Source organism: Balaenoptera physalus (assembly GCF_965194825.1).
Source record: "Balaenoptera physalus genome assembly, chromosome: X".
NCBI lineage: Eukaryota > Metazoa > Chordata > Mammalia > Artiodactyla > Balaenopteridae > Balaenoptera > Balaenoptera physalus.
The window spans coordinates 4911812-4937945 of record NC_138903.1 but is presented as its reverse complement, the minus strand read 5'-3'; the positions used below and the strand labels follow the sequence as shown (position 1 = coordinate 4937945).

The 26134-nt window shown below is 45.5% G+C and overlaps 1 protein-coding gene across 4 annotated transcripts in view; it reads right to left on the bottom strand.

Moving 5' to 3' along the window:
- Window positions 1-26134, bottom strand: part of LOC309652441 (steryl-sulfatase-like) — a 344513-nt gene that overhangs the window by 226237 nt on the left and 92142 nt on the right. For all 4 annotated transcript variants that reach the window (XM_082446232.1, XM_082446233.1, XM_082446231.1 and 1 more), the window contains 5 exons: window positions 24640-24780; window positions 21237-21358; window positions 21021-21143; window positions 19191-19614; window positions 5545-5681 (listed from right to left, as the gene is read on the bottom strand). In XM_082446232.1, coding sequence (XP_082302358.1) covers window positions 5545-5681; window positions 19191-19614; window positions 21021-21143; window positions 21237-21358; window positions 24640-24776 — 943 coding nt within the window. In that variant the 5' untranslated portion in view covers window positions 24777-24780. The remainder of the gene's footprint in view (window positions 1-5544; window positions 5682-19190; window positions 19615-21020; window positions 21144-21236; window positions 21359-24639; window positions 24781-26134) is intronic.

Genomic DNA, 26134 nt, shown 5'->3' with positions numbered 1-26134 from the left:
AATCGCCCGTCAACTCCATGATCCTTCTCTCTGCCCCTGCACTGGACTGAAAATCACTCAGACCCCCCACATGGAGGCCGACACCCAAATCACAGTCTCCAAGCAGAGCTGAGCTCGACACAGTCTGATAAGTCCTCCCTGTGTTCGAGTTCCTCTGTGCTTCTTAAAAAGGAATATCCGTGAAACTAACACAACACTGTAAGTCAACTATACTTCAATGAAAAAAAAAGGGACATCCAACCTCATTGACCACCAGCTCCTCATATTTCCCTTGCTTTGCAATCTGATGCAACCCTAAAGTTCACGGTCGCTGAATGCGCTGTGCTTCCTTTTCACCTCTTCCTTACACGATGTCTCAGAAGTCCTGGTTGGTGCTAATCCTCCTTCCCTGAGATGCTCTTCACCCCTGAGGGCCATGACCCTACTTCCCCTCGTCTTTATTCTCATCCTCTGGCTGTTCTTTCATTTTTCTTTTGGGGATTCCTCCTGTTTTGCCCTTCCTTTGAATGCCTACCTGCCCTTCCATTTTCAGGATGCCTCAGAAGCAAGCACATGATTTTCACTTTTTTTTAAGTTGGAGTATAGTTGTTTTACAATGTTGTGTTAGTTTCTACTGTATAGCAAAGTGAATCAGCTATACGTATACATATAATCCCCTCTTTTTTGGATTTCCTTCCCATTTAGGTCACCTCAGAGCACTGAGAAAGTTCCCTGAGCTATACAGTAGGTTCTCATTAGTTATCTATTTTATACACAGTAGTGTATATATGTCAATCCCAATCTCCCAAGTCATCCCACCCCACCCTTCCCCCCTTGGTGTCCGTACATTTGTTCTCTACGTCTGCGTCTTTATTCTTGCCCTGCAAATAGGTTCATCTGTACCACTTTTCTAGATTCCACATATATGCATTAATATATGATATTTATTTTTCTCTTTCTGACTTACTTCACTCTGTATGACCGTCTCTAGGTCCATCCACGTCTCTACAACTGGCTTGATTCTGTTCCTTTTTACGGCTGAGTACAGATTTTCTCATTGTAAAGAAGGTCTCGCTTATCAAGAATAAGAGCATTTTAAAAATTCAAGATGGAAAATTGATGTATTGAATCCCAAGCGAAACACACAACCTTACAGCTCAGATGACACTCTCCACGGAACAGAAGAAGGACAAAGAATATCGACGTTGCAATGTTAGTTCTCGAGAACTAGAAACAGGGAGGTGGATTTCGAAACTTTTATCCTGGATTAAGATGGAGATAAATCTTGAGTCACAAGGTGCTCAACTGCTTTTAATATTCTTGTAAAGCCATCGAATCCACTCCCACATGTTTTGGACCAGTATCCACATGTGTAAGAAAAAGCCATGCTTTCCTAGCAATTCCAGCACCACAGTCAGGGCCTTACAACTAACAGGCACCTGCTCCCCATGACTTGACCTTGAAAAATTAGTTACTGGGTACCTACTATGGGCCTGGTCTATAGCATTCTAAAGAGGATGTCTTCTACAGAAACTCAACCAGAGCACTTTTGCCTGAGTAAATGCACCTGTCACTGAGGGGTTATTCACCGTACGCTGCATTTCAGACTCCAACAACTATTTTAATCCAAGAGTTTTAGAAACAGTCTGTTTTTAAACAGATCATTCCTTAGACCTATGGCCAATAAGCCAAACCCCAGTTAGAATTATGCTGTATGTTTGAGGGACTTGGACCAATCCCTAAGCCTTCTTATTTTCAGAGTTTCCTTGGGTTTCTTGAGGTTCTTGGGACCATCCTGACCTCCTGCTAAATGAGGCTTTCCAATGTATTCTCCATTTGTCAAGACAGATTTGACGTGTGGCCAAAAGCTCTGTGGCACATGGCTGACTACACGGCAGGTACGGAAAAGGATTCATTCTGTACCATCCCCCCAGCTCGCCTTTCATGAATTCATCCATTATTTTTCCTTCCGCCGGGTTCACTGTTCCATTCCTGTACCCACAGACGGTGGCACTGCCCAGAGCCCCAACAGGAAAATCACTAGGAGAAGAAACTGAGGTTGCCTTATCAGACACGGCCCGTAGGGGTGCCAGATCTCAGACACCAAGCAATTGACAACCAAACTCCTGAAGACTTCCAGGGGTCCCACTAAGAAGGTCGGTGTTGCTTCCACGTAAGAAAAAGACTTAGTGTTTCTGTTTGAAAGAAAGAATCTCACGTAAGCCACTGGGTCCCAACCCGTAGAAGTGGCAGGGATTTTTTTTTAAATTGAAAGGTTTGATTTGAAGCCAGAGATTTATTTTTATGTTCACCTCACTGTTCTCGACCTGCATTCTCTCTGTAGGTTACAGAATTTGCTAGTTTCATCGTGAGCGAAACAAAAGCCCATTGCAGGCAAATTCCACCCGACCCCCTGCAGCTGTGAGTACTGTAACGGGGACACGTCACAGATAACAAACCACTGGCGGGAACCACTTCCATCCCTCCACCGGCTCCCTCTGCCCCCCCACCCATTCACAGGTCTCTGGTAGATGTCATTACAACAGCTAGAATGACACGCATGCCCCGCCCCCCCAAAGAAAAAATACTTGGAGTGCACTGGAAAACACTGTGATTTTACCCATTTGTTCCTCCCCCAAAGCTCTGCTGCTTGAGAAGCAGAAAATCAGACTTGGCAATAGGGCCACGACTGCCCAAAGGCTTCACCGTAAGTGTGCCCTGCTGAAATGGTGAGGCCGGCCACTGGTCACATACGGAGACCCTTCCCCTTTGAAACCACTCGAGCGTTATCTGCACCTCCCTCGGGACATTCATTCATTCCTTTCTGCTCTGGGTTATTACAAGATCACCTGGAAGAATCTTAAATCCCTTAGGAGCCCCTAAATTCTCTTAGGCCAAGGTCTCATCATCATTGCATTCTCCCTCAAAAAAAATGTTAGGCACACAAATGGCATCTACTAGAGGTGATGAATGAAGGAACCAGCTCTTTCCCTGTGACTTACTGTCGACTGTATACCACTCTGACGCAGCAGGAATGCTGCCCTGATTGTTGGCAGCACGAAGGGAGGGGACGCCTGTGAAGCCCCGGACCGGGTGCAGGGCACGCACTTCGTAGGCGGTGGGTGTCCTAGTTAGAACATTGCCCACCCCTCGAACTGCATGGCAGTATTCGAGTTCCAGGATTTCAGCTACCCCTGCCAGCTTTTACCGCGAGCTCCATGGTGTAGACCTTACACCACATCTGTGCAGTCGGTCCTTCCTGCGTCACGATACCAGTACAAGCTACAGCGATCACACAGGTAAGAAGAAGGCCATCCAGCACCATGATATGGGGTGAGATTGGTCATGGCGGACGATTAAATAAGAAAGGTTCTTTTTATGAATTTGCCTTCACAGGTACAGAGAAACCCACAGTGGGGAAAGTTATGCTGCATATAACGATGTTGCCTCCAAACATTTAGAAAGAAAATGCTCTAAAGGACAGAGACATGCCCTCTCTGGGTAACATCATGTAGCTCAGCTGCCCAGGGTACTAGCAGTGATTCTTTTTAAACCAATACTCTCATGTTATTTTATTACATAATTATCCAGAGTGCTACCGTCCCCTTCTGTGTGACAATAAAAGGCTCTCTTTGGAAAGAAGGAATATTCCTCCAAATGCTCAGAGGTATTTGTAAAACAACAGAAACATCCTGTGAAATGAATGTAATGGCTTAAGGGAAGGATTTTTATTTTTTGGCAAAAAAAGAACACAATCATCAATTAATATGATATCAGGGTCTAACGCAGATCTTGAAGACTAAAAAACATTCTCTGTCTTATTCAAGAGGGACCAGTAGCAGGAAAACATTGGAAGTTAGACTTTTTTAATGAGTCAGGGTAGGCATATGTACTGCTCTAATTAAATAAAAATTAATCAGTAAGCGTGATGACACCAGCATGACTTTGCTTGCTAGCCAACGAACGTCAGAGAGCTGTACACGAAACCTGTTACAGTAACATATAACACTCATTAAAGAGACAAAATATTCTACTGACTCACACTACGAAGTACTCTACTGATTTACACTACCACGGTGTGGAAAATGTAAACTAATTTACATGCAACGTTTTAAGAATGAAAAATCAAAGAAGGCAGGCTTGTATGGGTGTATGTCAAAGCCCTAAGTATAATGAATTCTTCTTACGAATCTCATTAGGCAGGTTTTTCTGGTTTTGTTTTTCCTAGTACGTATTCATCATCTGTACTCACTTCTGCTATCTGACAGCATCACAGAGAAGGTTAGAAAGGAAAGAAACTTGGAAGTTACCTCGTCTGAATTCATCAGGCCCACAGGTTTAAGACATCTCTCAAGTTCACGGAGATAGTAACAGAAAGAGCTAGAAGCTAGAATAAGAGTACAGTCATCTTGTCCAAAAGACGGTGCTCCTTAGAAGATTTAAATGAAACAAAACTTGTTCTTGTCATTCCCAACGTTGGTGACCAAATCACGCTCAGTTTGCTTTTAATGCAAACCAACCAAGAAACTCTGCGGCCATGTTCAAACATCTCCAAAACATCTCGATGAAAAAACTATCAATCCAGGGCATAAAAAGAAAAGGAAGGAAGAACGAGAGGAGTTGGGGGGGGGAAGGAAAAGAAAGGAAATATGCAAAAATCTTAAGCAACCTGTTCACGGGTGCCATTTGCTCAATTTTGTCCAATTTTGTCCAGATGGAGCGAGCAACATCACCGTAAGAGACATCTCTGGGATAGACAGGAATTGAATGCGAAGTTCAGAACCCACTGATTTTCCATCCCTTTTGCTTAACCCACATACTCTGGCTTCCCCTACACTCTGTGGAATAGACCCGAGACTGCTTAGCTGTGCAGAAGAAAGCAGGTCACCATGATGTCGCGTCGATGTGCAAGACACCGTTTAAAAAGGAAACCTCAGAAGGAAGTCTTCCCAGTACCTCTGAAAAACATGCTACGTTTCTCAGAAATAGGGTAGTCTGCTTAGGGAGAAGGGACACACAGAGCAAGGCAATCCCTGCCGTCCTCACAGACGCAGCAAGAAGAACACAAGCTGGAGAAGAAGGAAACACAGTGGGGCTCACAGCATCCAGGAAAGACCCCAGGGCTACTGCACCGAGACTCACCAAGGCCGTAGCCCATGGCGCGTCCTCTGTCTCCCGAATCTACCCTGTGCCTAACTTTGCTACAGACAAGGGGTTGTTCACATTGAATTGCTAAAAGAATAAGTGGTGATAAGGATTAATGCTGTGATTCCTTTTCTTCGTTCATCTCTTTGATCACCAGCCCACAGACCCAGACTCCTCTTGGTGCTGTATCCATTGGTAACCACAAGCATGGACTCGGGGGCTGAGATGCTTTTTATATTCTGCTTACCTTTCACAGTTAGTGTTTGTTTGGCTTCCTTTTCTTTGAAACACAAAAACAAAAAGCACGTGCTGTCTCTAAAGGCATCGGGGACATAGGTGGAAACTCAGAGGAAATAAGATAGAAGAAGGAAAAGCCTCAGTCACATCTGAAGGACAGACTGAAGATAAAGGTACACATACCAACACTCCAGTCCATTTCCTCGGCAGCGTCTCCATAAGCGCCGTGTTTACTTTTGCCGGCAAAGTCCTTCGAAGAGAAGAGAGCCGTGTGCATGTGTAGGAAAGCCAGTACAAGCAAGAAAGGGGTCTTAGCATTCCTGAAAAAAAAAACCAAAATCCAAGAGCAAAATAAGCATGTTGGCCACCATTGGTTTTTTTTGTTTTTTAATTCTGAAAGTGAAAATGTTTATTCCCTTGGTAAAAAAAAGATGGCATTTATAATTTTTCAGTCTCAAACGATAATATCAGATTCAGCACACTAACTAAGGAAAATTAAATCAGCTCCGACTTAATGGCAGTGAACTTTTTAAAAATTTTTATTTTGTATCGGAATATAGTTGATTAACAATGTCGTGTTAGTTTTGGGCATACAGCACAGTGATTCAGTTATCCATATACCTGTATCTGTTGTTTTTCAAATTCTTTTCCCATTTAGGTTACTACAGGATATTCAGCAGAGTTCCCTGTGCTATACAGAAGGTCCTTGTTGGTTGTCTATTTTAAATATGGCAGTGTGTACGTGTCAGTCCCAAACTCCCAATCTGTCTCTCCCTGCTACCCTTCCCCATTGGTAACCATAAGTTTGTTCTCTAAGTCTGTGAGTCTGCTTCTGTTTTGTAAATAAGTTCATTTGTATCAGTTTTTTAAGATTTCATGTATAAGCAGTATCATATAATATTTGTCTTCTTCTGACTTACTTCACTTAGTATGATAATCTCCAGGTCCATCCATGTTGCTGCAGATGGCATTATTTCATTCTTTTTAGTGGCTGAGTAATATTCCATTGTATACATGTGCCACACCTTCCTCATCCATTCCGCTATGTTCACAGCAGCACTATTCACAAGAGCCAACACATGGAAGCAACCCAAGTGTCCATCAACGAATGAGTGGATATAGAAGATATTGGCCACCATTCTGATTAGGATCAACCTATGATTACACGATGCAGTTTGAACATTCAGAAAACACCACTGAATGATGCCGAATACTGAATCTCTTATTTGGGGGATGGCAAGTCTCTCTCCATAGGTAACTCATTGTGCCCTCTACAAATCAGCAGACTGATGTGCTATGTCCTTGAGATATTCTCCAAAGAGACAACTCAGAAAAAAAAATGTATTGGAGAATGACCTACTTTCTTCTTGAATTCTATTCTTCCCTCTCTCTCTGAAATTTATATGAATTGAAGCACTTACAAAACTGTATTCTTTCTGGAAAATACACACACACACATACACACACACATGCGTGTGTGCTCCTACCTAGTAAAGACAGTATCTTGAGTTGTCAACTACTTAGATCCACAGTTGAAAGCCAGTTCAACTCCGCGTGCCGCCATGTTGCCCACCTTCTACTATAGAACAAGTCTCCTGGCAGGAACACTCCATTGTCAATACTGAATTTTGGAAGTCAAATGGAACATCCTCTGAACGGGCCTCAATCTGTACTTTAGTCGAGAGAGATGGATGGTACTGCAAAAGCTTTTCGTAGTTCAGAGTACACCTAAACCCACTCTGGTGGAATTGTTGAGAAAGCACAGATGCTGGAGCATTATAAGTCCCTGCAGAGTTAAACGTCACTATGCACATGTAGTCCTTGGGACAACTGCCAGGCAGCATGGTTACTGTGGGGAGGTCTGGGGGCTCACACCCGAGTCTGCTCAAAGGGATCAATAAGTCACATCGCTTCCTCTTGACATCTAGTGGACCTCTGAGAAATGCACTCAGTTGCTGTGTTTCAATTTCATGTAATAGCCTCCTCCTTTACCTTGCTCCAGGAGACCATCAGCAATTCCTTTCGGGCTAAAAGGGAATACTGAGTGAGTGCCCTTTTGAAGGCTATCAGGGCACAAATGAAGAAGGGAATGAATGCATTAATAGGTGAATGAATGTAATTTCTAATAAAGCATTTGCTGGTCTACCCAAGGATCATTTATATGCCCTCCTTCTCCCACTAGACCACAGGCTGGGGCATGTCATCTACATCTGTGGATTCCTGGCACCAGCACGATGACGGGCAGGTAGCATCGGTTCCGTAAACCTCTGTTATTCAATGAAATATTGCATTAGCTCTTTCAGCTTCAAAAGTACCACCCAGAACTTTAGTGAACTACTTGGGACTCATGAATGCAACGTGGTTCATGTAAAAGTTGCTCTACAGCAGATATTATTATATATATAAAATATATATGAGTGTATATATATTTTATATATACAAAATAATATATATACACATATATGTATAAATATTTTATATATGTATCTCCAAACTTCTAACCTAAGTCAAAAGTCTCTGGCTGTATTGGAGGAATCACACCCTGTGTTCGACATCTTTGCCACTGAGCAAAAGTTCTAAAGAAAGAATCTATTTAATTCAAGCAACGTTGCTTGTATATGTTTACTTACTAACCTAACCCCTCATGATAACCAAAACCACTTCAAATTTACAACTGTGTCTCACAAATGTCATAACTTTACCTCTAATAAATAAATAAATGGATGACACCCCTCTAAATTCATTTTCAATTTCCTAATGTGAATACAACTTGGGTTCCTTCAGCTCCTACTGCACTTGTGGGTCAACTGCTCACATCTACTGATTATCACACTTTCAAGGTCGTTCGCTTTTGGGAACAGAAAATAAACACAAAAGACCACACTATGAGTGAGTCAGGCACTTCCTGTTCTCTGAAAACAGCAAATTCAGCAACTTGTTGTTGATTACTTGAATAGTGTTTTATATTTCCAGCACTGGGAGATGAATTCTGTCACATTTTGTTTCTTTTACAAGAGTATAAAATGAAGAAATACTGTTATTATTTCACAACTAAGAAAGCAAAAAAAAAAAAAAAAGGTTATAAGTGGCTTGCCCCACTTCTCTCAGTAACTAGAGTTTGAAGGCAGGAGAATTAGAACCCACAACCTCTGTTGTATAAATCTCACTGTTACTTCTCAGAAAGAAAAGAAGAGATATTCATGTGCACACAGACACACAGGAGCCGTCATCCGAGCTGATGACCTTCGCATGAGCATGTGTACCAAAGGCATCCCTTGGCTACCTCAAAGGGTACATACCCTTGAAGACCCTGAAAGAAGTGAGACTAAGCCATGGTACACCATGGACTTTGGCCACACAGGTGGCCTGTTCAATTTCCACCCTAGTCATTCTGGGCGCACGTTTCCTCACACCTGGATACACTGCACCTCCTTCTCAAGAAGCAGATTAGGGCCCTAAAAACTGGCTTGGATTTCCCAAAATGAACATAAAATCTCACTCTTCATACTCGTCCCAAAATAGACAGTTATCTTACAAATGGGTACAATTTCACTGCCACCTGAGGCTCATCTGCTCTCCCATTTATCTTTAGACTTAGCGTTAAGGAAAATAGACAAAGAAAGCTTAAAAACTCCACTTCCCAAGCACGTACGTGGTCATAACTTAAAATGCAGGATGTGACTGGCAGAGAAGGATGAGCTACGGCACGCCCAACAGCTTGGAAAAAAAAGAAAGAAAACTGAGCAAAGAGGCAGCCATCAACATTATCGGCATTTTATAATCACTGGGATCACAAGATGAAGGCATTTGAAAACGTGGGGTGAGAATGAAAAAGCAAAGGATGAAGTGGGTGCAACAAGCAAACAAGGGAGCCCAAGACAAACGTCCTTCATAAAGAGGGCAGGAAGAACAGCTGAGTTGAGTCCAAGAGGTACCACTTTGGGGCTCAATCAATGACCACGGGATGTGATTTTCGTCTTGTAATGTAGGGGGACCCTGGGTGGAAGGGGAGAGGGCCATGCATGCGTTGATTAAAAATATGCACCTATGTACAGAATTATTTTCTTATAATCTCTTTGGCATCCAGTAGACTGCCCATGACAGATACCAGCCAAGGTGCTAGGTGTCCAAGAAGACTGATGAGATTTTACACACAAAAACCAACCCTGGAACATTTAGGGAAGCGTCCCCAGCTGCAAAAACTCCGAACCACGATGATTTACCCTCCGGGAACAGAGGTGTGATCAGTGGAGCACGGGCATGTGGGCTGGACGAACATCCAACATCACTGCCCTGCACACACCCTGGGGTGTGAGTGCACACACGCTGAGGCGTGACTGACGGCTTGCTCCTTGGTGGGGGGGGGGGGAGGAACCCTTGCTCAGCCTTATCCTTCAAGAGAGCAGGAAAGGCCATCCTCCCTCGTTCAGAAGGCCCAGGTCTTTCTTCCTCTCTACGACCTTGAAAACCAAATGACACTGGAGCAAGTTGGCAGGAGTGAGATCTCTCCATAACTGCTTAGCTCCTTTTTTATTAGCTGGAGCACTTCAGTAAACAACTCTCTTGAAAATTTATTGCCACTGCCTCGCACGCTGTGTGAAAAGATAGAACTTTCAGCTGCTACATGCCTTCCCTCTATTTGTTACAAATACAGGAGGCAGCTCTGTACCTTCCCGGCAACCTTCAATCACTCCAATCTCAGAATCAAAAAGATTTACATCCCGTCCACGCGTGAGTGAAACCTAGGCAAGAAGACGGCTATGGCGTTATTTTTTTTTTTTTTCTGTCTGCCACGGTCTTGCATATCATGTTCCTCTTCTCAAAGTTTGACCTTGATGATTCACCGAGTGTCCCCATTTGAGTCAGCGTAGGGAATGATAGGAATGCAAATAGGGACGTCTGTGGATTCCTTCTGAGACCCCTCAGATGCGGGTGATTAGACTAAGGCATAAACCAGGTAGCGGTGTCAACAGTCACCCAGCCGGAGTCCGTGTGACCGCCACTCTGCACGCACAGAGATGGACACGCCTTGCTGTTCACTTCATCCATCCAGGCCTTTCACATCTATTCTGCCCACGTGACTCCAGGCACTAAAATATAAAGCTAAGCTGGACCGGTTCCTGCCATCAGCAACGCACAGTTCAGACAAGACCATTAATAATTGGCCTCAACTGCTTTAAGTTCCATGATGGAGCACATCAGAGGATGGATACAGAGAAGGAGAGTGAATCTCAACCTGGTAGGGGTCAGAACTCACTCCTGGAGAGAGAGAGAGATTCCACAAGTTCCTGCCGTGCGCCAGTGTATGTGAACGCTTTCCATAAATGCATCGGTGTCTGAGCCGTTGTCCCCTGGATGCTATTCAGATACTGGAGTGGACAACGGCAGAGACGTAACCTGTGTACTTACCTGGTGAGCTTTTACAAGCACACTTTCTATGGCACGTGGTCCCAAACGATTCACTGAACACTTCAGAATACACTTTTAAAAACAAAAACCCCACTATATGGATTTTTACCACTAACTGAAAGATACCACTAATAGGATGACAATTAGTTGTGGGGGGGGGAAACTGGGAACAATTTCAACTTTCTACTTCTTTATATTTTTATACTGCTTTGATTTTTTAAAGTAGCACATGCTATTTTCAAAACCACAGAAAAATGAAGATACATCTTAAATATAAAAACGAAGACAGGAAGGACACCTCTTCCCCACAAAAACAGAGGGAAAAGACATAGATACCCAGGTCTGAAAGTCGGTTTGTGGAATGAGATTTAAGATGCTGCCCTGACTTTAGTCACACTGGCGCCCCTCCAGCTATGACCAGCATCCCTGCTTCCCCACAACGGCCTCATCTGGGAAGCTTCACGACGGGCTCTCTTTGTGAGACGACCCTTCATAGCCAGCCTTGCCTGTGACTCTGTGTGACTCCTATAGATTATACGGCTTTGTAGCCACACTGGGGTACGGTGACGATGCCCGACTAGAGACACCAACCATAATCGGGCTCAACCCCCCACGCACGGCTGAACTTCAATCAAAGAGTCTGAGGCCAGCCACACGCCCCACTCCGGAACAGGTGGTGGCAAGATTCTTTGATGCTTCCGGTTTTAAATTACGTGGTGTTCATTCGTCAAGTATCCTAACCCAGAGATACTGAACATCCGTAGGAAAAAATGTCAAATTTCTTTATGCTTCAGGTAGGAGGAAAGAAGTAACAATTGAAATCGTTGTAATAGGAGACTGGACACTAGGGAAGAAGATGGATTTCCAAACTACTTCTGTTTCTGCTTCTGCTGCTTCTGCAGTTTCTGCTTCTTCTTCTGTTCTTGCTTCTTCTTCTCTTTCTGCTTCTTCTTCTCCTTCTGCTTCTGTTTCTGTTTCTTGTCTTCTTCCTCCTCATCGTCCCCCTCCTTCAAGTCTATGCATGCCCCCTTTGGTCCCCGCCAAAGATGACAGGCTCACGACAAACTGACGAGAGGCACTGCCAACTCTCAGCTTTCTAGACGGAGACCCTTCCTCTCTGGAGAAGGCCGCCCGCTCAGTTAAGTGGACACAAGGATCCTCATAGACTATCTCTGGGGACGAGGCAGGTGGGCGATGAGTGGGGACTGCCCCGCCGAAGGGTTCATCGTGACTTGTCCTGGAAGCAGGTCAAGGAAGTACGGCTGAGTAATCATGCCAAGTGCTCAGGAGTGCCCTAAAAGGATGGGGGTACAACAGCATGGGGGTGTGCCCCCGTGAATGGACCCTCCGAGGGAAACAAACAAGACTGCCTGTGTTACCCCATCCCAGGAAATCTGCCCTGTCTGGGATACCTCTGTTGGTAGGTGGACGCCCGATATAAAGATAGGTCACCTATTCTACAGGTTCCCTCCCAGCCTGGACCTACGAAAGAAGCACATGCAGGATGTGAGCAGACCACCCTCACGCTTCACCAGAGGGAACCAAGAAGTGAGTATAATGGGGATCCCTTCTAAGACGTGGAGCACACAGCAATTCACTCAACATCAGGACCCAATGCTAAAAAACCAGGCCAATATTTTTAAAACTCGAGAAATTTCCAACTTAAAAAATCCCCCGAAATAGTCCCCCGCACACACGCATATCGGTATTCCTGATTTCTCTGGAACGTTGGGATGTTGGGAGTACCACCCACACTCCTTCGGGACAGCAGTTAGCGGGAGACCTCAGGGGTCAGCCATCCGAATGCGTTGCACCAAATCCAGCTCCCTCGGGCCCCAAGCCTCATCCCGCCCACCACGCATTTCCTGGACAGCCTGGGCCTCCGCGTATCTGCGCCTTAACGCCTGATGTACCAAAGCTCAAACCTCCTGATTCCCGTGTGGGTCATAATCCTGGGGCACCAAAGAGATCTGGGGGTTTGATGAAAAAGGGAAGGTCCGAGTGCGCTTTATCCGGACCCCATTCAGGTGGGAATGCCGTGGGCCTGGACCCAGGATGGCTAAAGACAAGCATCCTCCAGAACTGCCTTCCGCTTGCAGCTTGCTCAGCCTGGAAGGAGGGGCACATCCAAAGAACCACTCCCCGTTCCTAAATTCATGTCCTGTTGCCCGATGAAAGTCAGAAAACGAGCCAAGGGACTTCCCTGGTGGTCCAGGGGTTAAAACTCCGTGCTCCCAATGCAGGGGGCCCAGGTGTGATGCCTGGTCACGGCACTAGATCCCACATACATGCCGCAACTAAGAGCCCACATGCTGCAACTAAGACCTGGTGCAGCCTAATAAATAAATAAATATTAAAAAAAAAAAAAGGAAACCAATCAAGTAGCATCTACCCTTACTGAACAAGACAATTCTTTGATTATTTAACCTTTCCACTTTTGAACGTGTCTGTACGCGTGTGTCTCCCTGTGTGTTGCCCTTAATCTTTCATCTGATTTACTTTTCTCACCATGAACTAAAGTCCAGGTCGCCCCTATTCTTTTCTGGCTTAAGCTCTTATTTAAACTAATAAAATGATCCCTTTGCTCCAAAGAAGCTTTGTGTCCAGTCACGGCTATTCATCACGGCCACTTAGACCACAGCCCAGCTGGCAAGGTGAAAGGCTAGGCTGGAGGTGCCCTGTAAATGCATCTCGGGACCCTGAGTGTGCGAAACGCTGACGGCACCAGGACAGGCTAAAAGGTCAGATCTTCCGATGATGCATTTATCAACTGTCACAGGTCTGAGGGCGTTACCATGACACAAGTGATGCTTGTACAAAGGCGTATTTATTTACCGTAAAACTGCAGACTACAGAAAAGGTGTGGGGGGGGGCTCTTCCCCATGACTCCCCACCAAGGGCAGGACATTTCCCTGTGGATGTTATTGCCCGAAGTCACTCATACTCCCCATAATTCTGAGGTCACGTGGCTTCCCTGTGGGGAGAGGTCAGGGATCAGTGTTTGGTAAAGTTAGAAAAAGGGGATCTTACAACTCTGGGGAATCCGATGAAAAGTAGAACTCTATGTGATTTCCAGCTTTCGGACTTGTTTTCTGGTAGACCCTAAAGGACACTTTCACGAAGCACAAGAAATATCTGAAAATGAGCTTACCTGAAAATGGTTAGCATTGATTTCACTTTTGATTATAGGCTTTAAAGCTACAAACACACACACACGTGTGTGTGTGTGTGTGTGTGTGTGTGTGTGTGTGTGTAATGTCAATGCAACTTCCATAAACCAGGACCTGGAGATCAGAACATTCCTGGCAGATTTCATATGCATTTATGAATCCAGTAACTGGATACCCTAAACTATACAAATTATGTGGGTTTGTATAAAGTCATCATTTTGGAATATTTCTTCAGAGTGAGGGTGTCTTTACTGGCAGAGAAACACACAGTGGTTCCTTTCAACTGAAATGCTTTTTCTAGCAACGAAACGCCGGTTTCAGTGACTTTAGGGAGGAAAGGGGCCAACAAATCTGGCTCTTGCCGTGGCAGAAATGACCCAGGTTCGCCTCTCTCTATGAAGCACGTTTGGAAGCGTGAATGTCTTTCCACCCGCTGGCATCGCACCTTTTTCAATGCAGTTCAACTTGAACTAAAAAACTACCTTGGGAACAAAATTAACTTGCTAAATTCACCCGTCACCACGTAGCCTGTATCTTTTTGGAATACTCAGCCACTTCTCCCTCGCCACGGTAAGGATTGTACTACGAATGTGAGTTTATCTAAGAATTCCCAGGTGTGTTCTCCTTTGGGGGCATGGGACCTGGACGCTTCCATTTGGAGAAGGCGTATTGAATTTCCTAGTCTTCTTCCAAATAATCCACACTTGAACCTTGCTGGTAAGTCTGCAGAGTAGATGTGGAAGCAAAGAAGGCAGCAAGCTCGTTATGGTCCACTCAGGAGAGCCCTCACAGAGAGTTAGATACGGGCTCTAACCCGCTATCTACTATTCCCTGCGGGGCTTTTCCTCTCACTCCAAAGTTCTGAGCCTCAAATTCCTCCACAAGAAGACATCTCTTGACCCATCTTCCAGGGTCCTTTTGTAGCACATAAGAGGTGAGGTGTATGAAACGTGACCCAGAATACGTGTATATCCACAGTGCCTGCCGTATATCTAACCAGTATCTGTTAAAACTTGAACATACCCCTAGCTGGGCACCCAAGCTGGGTCTGTTTTACAAAGCATGGATGAGAGTCATGACCAGGGAGAAAGCTGGAATGACTGAAGGGCCCTTCATTCAGGGCACATAAGGAGGACTGAGTATCTCTAAGAAATCTACAGGTCATTCCTTCCTGTCAGAGCAACAAGGATTTCTTGCTAATTAAAGTGTGTTTAGGATGACCTGTCTCGAATTACTGTACAGCTTAGAACATATGTTGAGTTAATTATCTAGGTCTCTAATGGTAGAAGCATCTTCCCAAGATAAGTTCTATCCCTAAAAGAGTAAATTACGGTGAGGGATCGTGGAGTGCATAGTTATGTATTCCACACCGTCACTCTCCTCAACTTGGAAACACCTGCTTGTAATCCCGGGGCACGTACCTAAATTTGGCTAAGCAGACTTCATTTGAGACAATCACAAACCAATAAAGCATCATCCCCTTATGCCCTTGTCATCTGTATCTTCACATCACAAGTTAGTATCTCGAGAACAAACGTCTGAGTATAAATCATTTCATCCACAAGGCTCAGAGAGAGAATATAAATTTTAGAAAAGAGAGTTTAAATCATTTTCCTCATCACCTTTGACAAATGAACCCAGGGAGAGCCGTGTACCCCAAAACTGGTTTTTATATCAATACATTGAAATAAGGCACTGGTTTCAATCGGAAAATTTTGATTCAAGAGCATTTGAATAAATTTCACAAACACCGTTATTGCTTGGATGAGGTTTTCCTTCTTCTGCTTCTGAGTAGCCCTGAATCCATGTCTCACAGAGGTGGTAAGGCCTGCCTAAATTACTCAGGATCTTGTGGTCAAAGAGATACACATTTAAATGTCTTCAGATCCTTGAAAAAAATTTTTATAAATATGATAGTGTCACAATCTGTTATGATTCTTTGGTACCATATTAAGGAAATTCTCTCTAGGTTCTTGAAAATAACAATTCAGCAAATCAGGTATCTCCTGTAACACAGGAAGACGATGGTACCCAACGATGATTTTACCTAGATGTTTAAAATCTTTGACTCTTCAGATAATGTATATGAGAAGTTTTTTTTGTGAATGACATCATGGTACATACATGGTAGTACTGCCACTAATACTGACCAATTTATGCATTGCTCCAATGTGGGCAATAGTCGTTTACATTAGAACCACCTATTTAAAGACTAAACCCTTTTCAAATAATTCAATAAGTATAACCTCCCACTATGGTGTTGCTAGAGCATCCTAAATCTCTAGTTCTGGAAGAAAACTGCAGAAACATCAATATAATCCAGATAAACTGGTTGGACTGCTAAGTATTGGAGAAATGCAAATCAAAACTACAATGATACCACCTCACACCGGTCAGAATGGTCATTATCAAAAAGTCTACAAACAATAAATGCTGGAGAGGATGTGGAGAAAAGGGAACCCTCCTACACTGTTGGTAGTAGTGTGAGTTGATGCAGCCACTATGGAAAACAGTGTGGAGGTTCATTAAAAAGCTAAAAATAGAGTTACCATATGACCCAGCAATCACACTACTGGGCATATATCCAGAAAAAACAAAACCTCTAATTTGAAAAGAAACATGCACCCCAGTGTTCATTGCAGCACTATTTACAACAGCCAAGACATGGAAGCAACCTAGGTGTCCATCAATAGATGAATGGATAGAGAAGATGTGGTATAAATATACAATGGAATATTACTCAGCCATAAAAAAGAATGAAATAATGCCATTTGCAGCAACATAGATGGATCTAGAGATGATCATACTAAGTGAAGTGAGTCAGACAGAGTAAGACAAATACCATATGACATCACTTCTATGTGGAATCTAAAAAAGCGATACAAAGGCACGTATTTGCAAAACAGAAATAGACTCACAGACATAGAAGACTTATGGTTACCAAAGGGGAAGGGGGGGGGGGAGGAGGGATAAATTAGGAGTTTGCAATTAACAGATACACACTACTATACATAACACAAATAAACAACAAGGACCTACTGTAGAGCACAGGGAACTCTACTCAATATTTTGTGATAACTTATAATGGAAAAGAATCTGAAAAGAATTTATATATCTACATAGTATATCTATAGTATATATAACAGAATCACTTTGCTGTACACCTGAAAGTAACACAACATTGTAAATAAACTATACTTCAATAAAATATCAATGAAATTAAAGTTAAACAAAGATAAACTGGTTGAGGTTCAATACCCTTAGGCTAATCAAATTTGTTTCGATCCTGTCCCAAAGTCATACGCCAAGGAACCCATTAAAATGCCTCCTAATCATATGAATATTCATATATCCTATAGATTCAATCATCTGTGTCCAAATACCACATGCTGTCAAAGTGTGACTCACCCTGGAAGTTGAGGACCACTCCTGAAGCCTGTCATTTTATAAGGAGCATTGTATTATTCACCTCCTCCCCGTAGGTTTCTGAGGGATTGCTAGTCAATGGACAGGAACAGGAGAGGGTTCCGCTGCTTCAGCAAGTTTGCCAAACAGCAGACGGTTGTATTCTGGCTTAAATGGGTAGGTCTGCCATCTACAGACCACCACTGTACCTCGGAATGGCCATTCTCTTACTTGTAAAATACTGTAAGGCTAACCCATGAGGTAAAAGCTTTGTCTACCATGCAGACTGGGACCCACTGTTGAGTCATGACATTAATTTTGTGTCACAACCAGATAATTTTTAAAAAAATAAAACAGAAGGGAATCAGGTAGGAAGTATCCCAAGTGATCACTCTATGAAGAAATAAATCCTTTCTGGAAACTTTTGCTTCAGTTAAACATCTGTGTATGACATCTTATTGGATGATGGTGTAAAATGTATGTCTTACGAAGTTCAAAAGCTTCTGCATTAGATCATGTTAGCACTACCTTCTAGAAAAATCTAGGCAGCTTACTGATGGTGCCGTTGTCTAACAGCAAAAACCCACAGATGCTCTAGGATTTCTCAGAGTGTTCTACAGGAGTTTAGAACCCTAGGGGAGCTTGATTAACAGAGAGATGCAAAGCCTTACCTTAGAACTACTCAGTAGGAATTTCTCAAGGTAAGACTGGCAATCTTCAGTTTCAGCCAGCACCCCAGCACCTCCCTACACAAAGTCTGAGGACTCACAATTCTCCACCTACGGTCAAGAGCTTTTCCCCTCTTCCCTTCTTGGTCTACCTGTGGGAAGTTCCAACGATCCAATTTTCTATGCCACCACGTACTGAGCTATCAAAGGCAATCCCACAAGGGACAGATCTGCACCAAGCGCCACGCCCACGATGCGGGTGTCCGTTCCAGTGAGGCCCGCCCCTGGCTGTGCGGGCCAATGGGTAGGCTGGTCGTGAGCACTGATATCTCAACAGTATCTCCATGTTCAAAATCACGGACACAGACGTTCACCAGCGTGATGGCCAACTGAACATCTTCCCCTTTCTCTTAAGAATCGAATTATCAGTATGTCCTTCATCACGCCATGTTGCCAGTTTCCTCCACTCTCTGGTGCCTGAACAGATCTGTTCTCATGGGCAGGGCAAGTAACCACCAAGGCCAAACATCTGATTTTCACACCGAGTTCCCACTTTTCTCTATAGGACTATCCTCTAAACTTTCAAAGGCAACAAAACAATTTTGTTCGTTTTTAATAGCAAGTGTTCCTGAGACAGACTGTTGTCAAGCCCTCCGTGGATGGCTACCCCCTTTGCTGACTGCAAACACCAGAACTACAAACTCAAGAGGCCCCAACAGACTCACAAGAGATCATCTGCTTCACCCAGTTGACTCACAGAGTTGCTCTGCTCTGAAACGTGCCCAGAATATTTTGGATCTCCTCACGTTGTTTATATCGTATAACATCTACAGTAAACAATACACATGACCTTTCCTCTCTTAATCACACACCTGAAGAGTAAAGACCGTGGTGATGCCTTAAGGTCCCTGTTGTCACCCAGACATTTTTGGGACATGGCCTCATAAGCAGAGGACGTGCGGGAAACTGGCAAAGCATCTCTGGGGGGAGCCCAGGTCATCGCAATTCCCGACCCACTCCCCCCCCACCCAGTACATGCCCAGCTGGAGAAATCCCCCAACCACAGAAGGGGAAACATGGCTCAAAGGACCACCCCGGTTCCTCCACCTCCATGGAAGCACCTGAAATAGCATATTACATGTGGCCCAGGCAGCATCAGGCTGGAGGCGATACCAACCGTTGTATGAACTGGGCCGCGTCCGCCGTGAGCCTCTGCGTGAGGTTGTCATAGGACATGGGCTGCTGGGTGATGTCACGGTTCCGCATGAGGAAGCAGTTCAGGGGCCGGAAGTGATGCAGGAAGCACAGCAGGGCGCCGAGGACCAGGGCGGCCAGGAAGAAGAGGCAGAAGAAGACGCAGAGGGGCACCTGGACGAACCCCAGACACATGAGCACGGCCAGGGTCAGCAGTGTGATGGCGATCGCCTGCAGGGGGACGAAGACCAGCAGCCTTAAGGCCCTGGTGAACACGCTGCCTTCGCCCGGCTTGCAGTCCCGCAGGTTGGTCATGGGCAGCCCGTGGAAATAGTCGAAGCCATGGCTCAAGGGGTGGTGACAGAGGTCCGTCCTGTTGTGACAGCTGGTGCCGAGGTGCCACTTCCCTGAGCAGATAAACAAACAGGCGGCACGTTTAGTCCCAATGAACACCCCGACACGAAGGTCAGCTTCTGAGTCGCGCATGCTGGAAAGTGGCCTCTTTCTGCATATTCATCAGCCAAAACGATTCTACCGTTTCCACAAACGGTAGGGTAGGAACCACTCTCTCCACCAGAAAACAAGAGGGGATTTAGTGATTGGAAAAAACACAAATAAAATAAAAGACACACACCTCACATACTTCATAGGCAGGAGACAAAACTACATAAATGAACACCAATGTTTTTTGGGGACATGTGTTTTTTTTTAAAGACATTTCCTTAAAAGGGAAGTCTTAAAACCAACTTGATTTTGTCCCTGAAATGTCAGAAGTGGAAATGAATCCTTATGTAAAAACTACCCCTGAGGCATGAGGAAATCATACTCATAACTCAGCAATTATTTTAAACACCTATAAACATTTCTTATAAAATGTGAACTGTACGGGACTTTCCTGGAGGTCCAGTGGTTAAGACTCCATGCTCCCACTTGCAGGGGACACGGGTTCGAGCCCTGGTCGGGGAACTAAGATCTCACATGCCACGCAGTGTGGCCAAATAATAAAATACAATAAAAATAAAATGCGACTGTATCACTAAATTAGGGAGTGCCTCACACAAGAGAAAAAGTGATAGTGGTTTGACAAAATGTGGGAGGAAAGAGACCGGTCATTTTGCTCCCATGAGATTTTCTAGGGTTCCTCTGATGACCTGCATAAACCCAGGTTTATCAAGTGAAAGGAGAGAAGGATTCGTTCCTATCAAGGGGATAAAATCAGTGGGAATGTCAACCGAGAAAAATTCAGACGCAATTTTAGTACTGAAACGTAAAATGAAAACCTTTATCAATAGTATGGTGTGTGTGTTTGTGTGTGTGTGTGTGTGTGTGTAGTTTTGTATGCTGTGTGTGCATAATTAGTTATCCATTTCTCTATCTGTTTTCTATGTCTCATCTTTCTATCTCATCCATCCACCATCCACTCATTCACCAGCCATTCACCATCCGTCATCCACCCACCATCCAACATCCAACCACCACCCATCATCCATCCATCCAAGCATCCACCCATCCATCCATCTGTCCATCCACCATCCATGCATCCATCCATCACCCATCCACCATCCACCCATCCATCCATCCCTCCATTCATCCACACACATACACATACATACATAAATAAGGACACACATCTACACATTCAAATAGTACATATAGACACATGGTGTTTGAATTGAGAATTGAAATAATTTCTTCCTTATTTACAGTTGTGCAAACTCTTATCAGTCAGTTCATCTTCAAGAAGGCTGCTCTCATGCCCTCCCCACTTTCCCACTCACCCAGGTCCTCGCCTCCCCCCACCAGCTGCCCATACCTATCAGAGCTGTGGAATAGCCTTGACTCTTCAGGAGCTTGGCGAACGTAATCTCACTGTGGGGAAGTCCTCCGGAAGAGGCCGAGAAGATGAAAACTCCCACTTGGGACCGAGACGCCATTCCTAAGCCAGGAGAAACCCACCATTAAGACAGGGGAAGCATTAGGACTGGGAGGTGGACCAGGGCCGCGGCGACGGAACCAGGAGGTCGGTTACCTGAGCGGATGGGATACCGGCCCGTCATGAAGGCCGCCCTGCTGGGTGTGCACAGGGGCGACGCTGCCAGATGCTGCGTGAGCTTCACTCCCCCACTGGCCAAGCGGTCGATGTTGGGAGTCCTGGAACAAAGACTCAGGTCATTCATCGCGACCCTGAACAGAAAGCTTTCTCTCTGGCTTTGTACAGTGAGTCACTTGTCACTTACCCAGGGAAACTGCGATGGGACAGGGGGAAGGAAGGGGACACAGCACCGAGACTCAGAGTGACAACAGAACCACACTGAGGATGAAATCATCCAGGTCTGCCCTCTCCAGGGGCCCACCCATGCCCCCCTGGGGGCTCTGAGCTGCTGATTTAGGAGAGAAGCCAAGTCCTGACAATGGGCTGCTGTGAGGAGCGGGAGGGGCGTGGGTCAAGGTCTCAGTCCTCCGTCACCTGTGCCCCCCACCGGTTACCTCCGTGCCCCAAATGAGAAAGCTCTGGGAGCAGCCTGACTCTTCTCTTCCCAGCCACAGCCAAAGAGAAGCTCCTAACCACTTCTCACCAGGCTCTGCCGAATTTCCACATGGCCCCAGGGAGAACGGGGTGACGGCACCGTCCGGGGAAAGGGACGACGGGCTCCAGGTGCATTTACCAGGGATCAGTAACAAAGGGGTCACAGACTCCAGGGAAAAGGGACACAGCAATGTGGAAACACGACACGCCGTGAGACACTCACACCCTCTGAGTGTCTTTTTTTTTACGCCAAAGAAACACTCATTTATGCGCTGACTTCTAGGATGATGCCTTATGCAGGACAAGCCATCCTGCCACCTTTTATCCAGGACTGGTGTGGCCCATCACCTTAGGAAATCATGCCAGACTTCCTAGGCATTCAGAGGGGAAGGCCCTTCAGGTCTGGGTCCACGCTGAGTGACGATCCCTTATCCTCCAGTGGAACCCCAGCGCCTGCCTCTCTGCCAGGCTGCTCATCTTCTATACTTCAGTTCTGAGCATAGATGGGACCCCCCCCCCACCCTGCCATGGCCTCCTTGCCCTGTGGGAGGGGCCTGTTCCATCTGTAGGATGTCAGTCCCTAGCCCCCACCACGGCAGCTTCCTCCCTGTAAAGGGACGGAGTGGCTAACGGCACTCCCCTCCAAGACTTCTGCCTGTGGCGTGGGGCACGTATCTTGTTCCGTTGTGACGCCACTGCTTCCCTGGTCCAGCGCCCACAGGCTAGTCCTGTAACGACGCATAGCTCGAAGCGGAAGATCACGGCATTGCACTGTAACGTCAAGCTGCTCTCTCATCTATTAGTTTAACTTATGCCTTTAATTGTCAACATTTCCATTTGCTTTGGCCTTACATTACAAGATGCTGACAACACGGAGATTGTCTGTATATCTGACTTAATCCCCTGAGATTGTCTGTATATTTGACTTAATCCCCTGAGATTGTCTGTATGTTTGACTTAATCCCCCTGCTGCCTGGATTGGCCACGGAAAAATGTGACTATTTTGGGGTGTGATATGATAAAACGCAAAATGAAAAATGTCCTTCAGAAAGAACTGGGGAGGAAGGGATAAATTAGGAGTTTGGGATTAGCAGAGACAGACTAGTACATATAAAACAGATAAACAACAAGGATTTAGTGTAGAGCACAGGGAACTATATTCATTATCTTGTAATAAACTATAATGGAAAATGGAAAAGAATCGGAAAAAAAGAATATCTACGTATATAAATGTATGTATAAATATATACATATAAGTATATATATATAAATATATACATATATATTGATATAAAACTGAATCACTGTGCTGTACACCTGAAACTAACACAACATTGTAAATCAACTATACTTCAATTAAAAAAGAAAAAAAAAGAACTGGATGCTAATATGGAGGAAGAGGCAGATTTAGGGTATTATTGATATGAATTCTTACTTAGGATTTTATAGCCCTTTTTTTTCCTTTGGATAATTGGCAGACACTGAACCTTAAAGGCTTGACGGTGATTTTTTTAATTAAGACGCCTTAGTAGGAACAGTTATCTATTATCTCACTAAAGTTTAGGAATATCATATCTAATATTATATCTAATACTAATATCCTATGGTATTTTAAAATGATACTTAAAATGAAAAAAAAAAAAATAAACTGTGACCTCGATAAGAAAAATTAAATTACTAACAAGGTTCGTGTCCGAAACGTCTAACAGCGCGATCTAAACGTTTCACAAGATGAAGCAAAAGGTGGGGAAGGAAACATACGTGGCCAATTAAAATTTTAAGAGAACGCTGAGTGCAGATCTTATCCTTGCACGTGCTTTAAACAAAATCTAACAAACATCATAGGTCAGCGTACACTTTAAAAGTAACACGCGACATCTGACGCACAGAATCAGGTTGGAAGTGACGTAACATTCGGCTGCAACTTGCAGGCCGGCTCATCCTCAAAAGTGTAATTTACTTCACTTTTGTTTGCTGTGCCACATAACGATGAAACAGACGTCCTGAGACCCACGGTCATGTTGTACAGAAGAGGAGGACCTACAGCGAGTGGTGTGAACACAATTCAGACCCCATGGCACTCAGCGGCAGGTCCCTCTGAGCTTCAGATAATTATCTGTAGCTCTTACGAGAAAATTCTGGCGAATCCCACCCTCTCCTTTCATTTTGTTTGCGCTGACTATGTGTGAGATGAAGCTCTCCACAGAACCACAGTTATGTCAACATTTCCCCGTGATCATATAGAGAAAGTGCCTCCCTAAGGCCAGTATTCCACTGCGCCCTGACCGACTAATTCTAAGCCCAAGAGCCCTACACCGGGGGCTGGGGAACAAAACACTTCCTCTGTCCGAGTCTGGTTCCCACTGTGTTTTCCGACCACCGTAGTCACCCCTAGCCCTTGAAAAGTTCTGACATCATCAAACGTGACATGTGTCCCCAGGACATCTGTCCCCGGCCGGTGTGTCTGCCGGAGAATCCAGCACAGCCTGGCCCAGAGGCGGAAGGAAGGTGCAGAGGTGACAGCGAGTGGTTGACAAAGGGGGATGGACTGGGTCCCAGTGGGAACGGAGCCAGAGGCCAAAAACAGAAGACAAAACAGAAGAGGCGAAGCAAAGGGAGGGAAACATGATGATGGGAAAAAAGCCACAGAGTAGGGGCGAGGAAGAAAGAATTGTGATGAATACCTTCCCAGGGAGCCGCCTGAGTTCATCCAACAGTGATTCGAACAGATTAAGTCCTCACGCCTGCCTACGAACGCCTGTGTGTGCCTACGTAAAGTCGCACACGAAAGCCTGCCGTTGGGGGGCTTTGAACGTTTCCCCGTGGCCTGTGCTCTGTGAACGTGTGCTGCCCGTCACGGGACGGCAGCCTGTGAAGGGAGCCCTGTGTTTACACGTCACCCAACCTGAGGGTCTTGTTTCCATAGCAGCCAGGATCCCCAATGCCAAGGTCATCGGCCATCAGCAGGACGAAGTTGGGCGTTGACACCGCGTGGCTCCGGGCCTCGTAGATGAACAGCAGCAGAAGCCAAAGCGTCCTCATCTTCCTGCAAAGGGCAAGGGGAAGAGAGACATGAAGGGTGCTGGCCCGAGGCGGACCGTCCTCCTTCTCTGCGACCCTCCCCCTCCCCCCAGCAGAGGACGTTCTGTCGACTCGGCCACCCCAGACGACATGGGCTGCAAAGCACCTAAGACATCACGCGGCGAAGAACTGTATCCTCTCTGTCCTGTGTGTCTGCTTCCAAAACAAACACTTCTTTCTCCCTGGATAGCAGTGACCTCTCCTTTCTACCCCAAACCAAAACATAGGCTCTGTCTAAAAAAATGAAAACACAATCATCTCTTTATGGAAGGCGGGCTCTGTGTCATCAGCTGAAAGTTCTCTGCACTGAAAAAAAAACCAGGCATTTCAGGACAATCCAATTGTCAATGTCAAATCCTTTCTAAAACTAGCCATTAGAGTCGGCGTAGCGGCTTTTCAAAGGGAAACACGCAGACTTGGGCGTGATGCAAACCTTTCCAAGCTCAAGGAAGACAAGGCTCACAGCCTGGGGCGGCTCTGGGTGCTAGGAGGTGGCAGCAAACGCAGTGGAGCGGGGGGAAATCCATCCACCTTCTATGGCTGTCATCCCAACGCACACTCACCCCCCTGCCCCGGCATGTCACCCCTTTCAAGAACAACGGGCTGGAGGACTCTGGAGGTGGATGCACAGCTGAAACTCCTGCTCCGATGCCCATAGGAACTGCCAAGTGGACGCTCAGGAGGGGCCAGAACCTGCCCGCATCTGAGCAGCTGCGGGCAGAAGCATCCTCAGGCCTATCCCCGTGGGTGGGGTTAAACGTCCGCGGGGCCAGAACAAGGGGTCAGACCGAGGGACGCACACACCTGAGCTTTCGCTCATCTCGAGAGAACTCAGCACTTAGGGAAACGAGAGGAAACCTTAGCAGAACCTATGGCATCAGGAACGCATAGGGGGAGCTTCCCTGGTGGCGCAGTGGTTGAGAGTCTGCCTGCCAATGCAGGGGACACGGGTTCGAGCCCTGGTCTGGGAAGATCCCACATGCCGCGGAGCAACTAGGCCCGTGAGCCACAACTGCTGAGCCTGCGCGTCTGGAGCCTGTGCTCCGAAACAAGAGAGGCCGCAACAGTGAGAGGGCCGTGCACTGCGATGAAGAATGGCCCCCGCTCGCCACAACTAGAGAAAGCCCTCGCACAGAAACGAAGACCCAACACGGCCAAAAATAAATAAATAAATAAATAAATAAATAAATAAACTCCAATCTCTTTTAAAAAAAAAAGGAACGCATCGGGGGCGGGAAGGGGCCTGGGACAAGCAAATCCCACAGGAGCTGTGGGGTTGCACAGGAGGCATGATGGCCACATGGAGCAGGAATCCCATG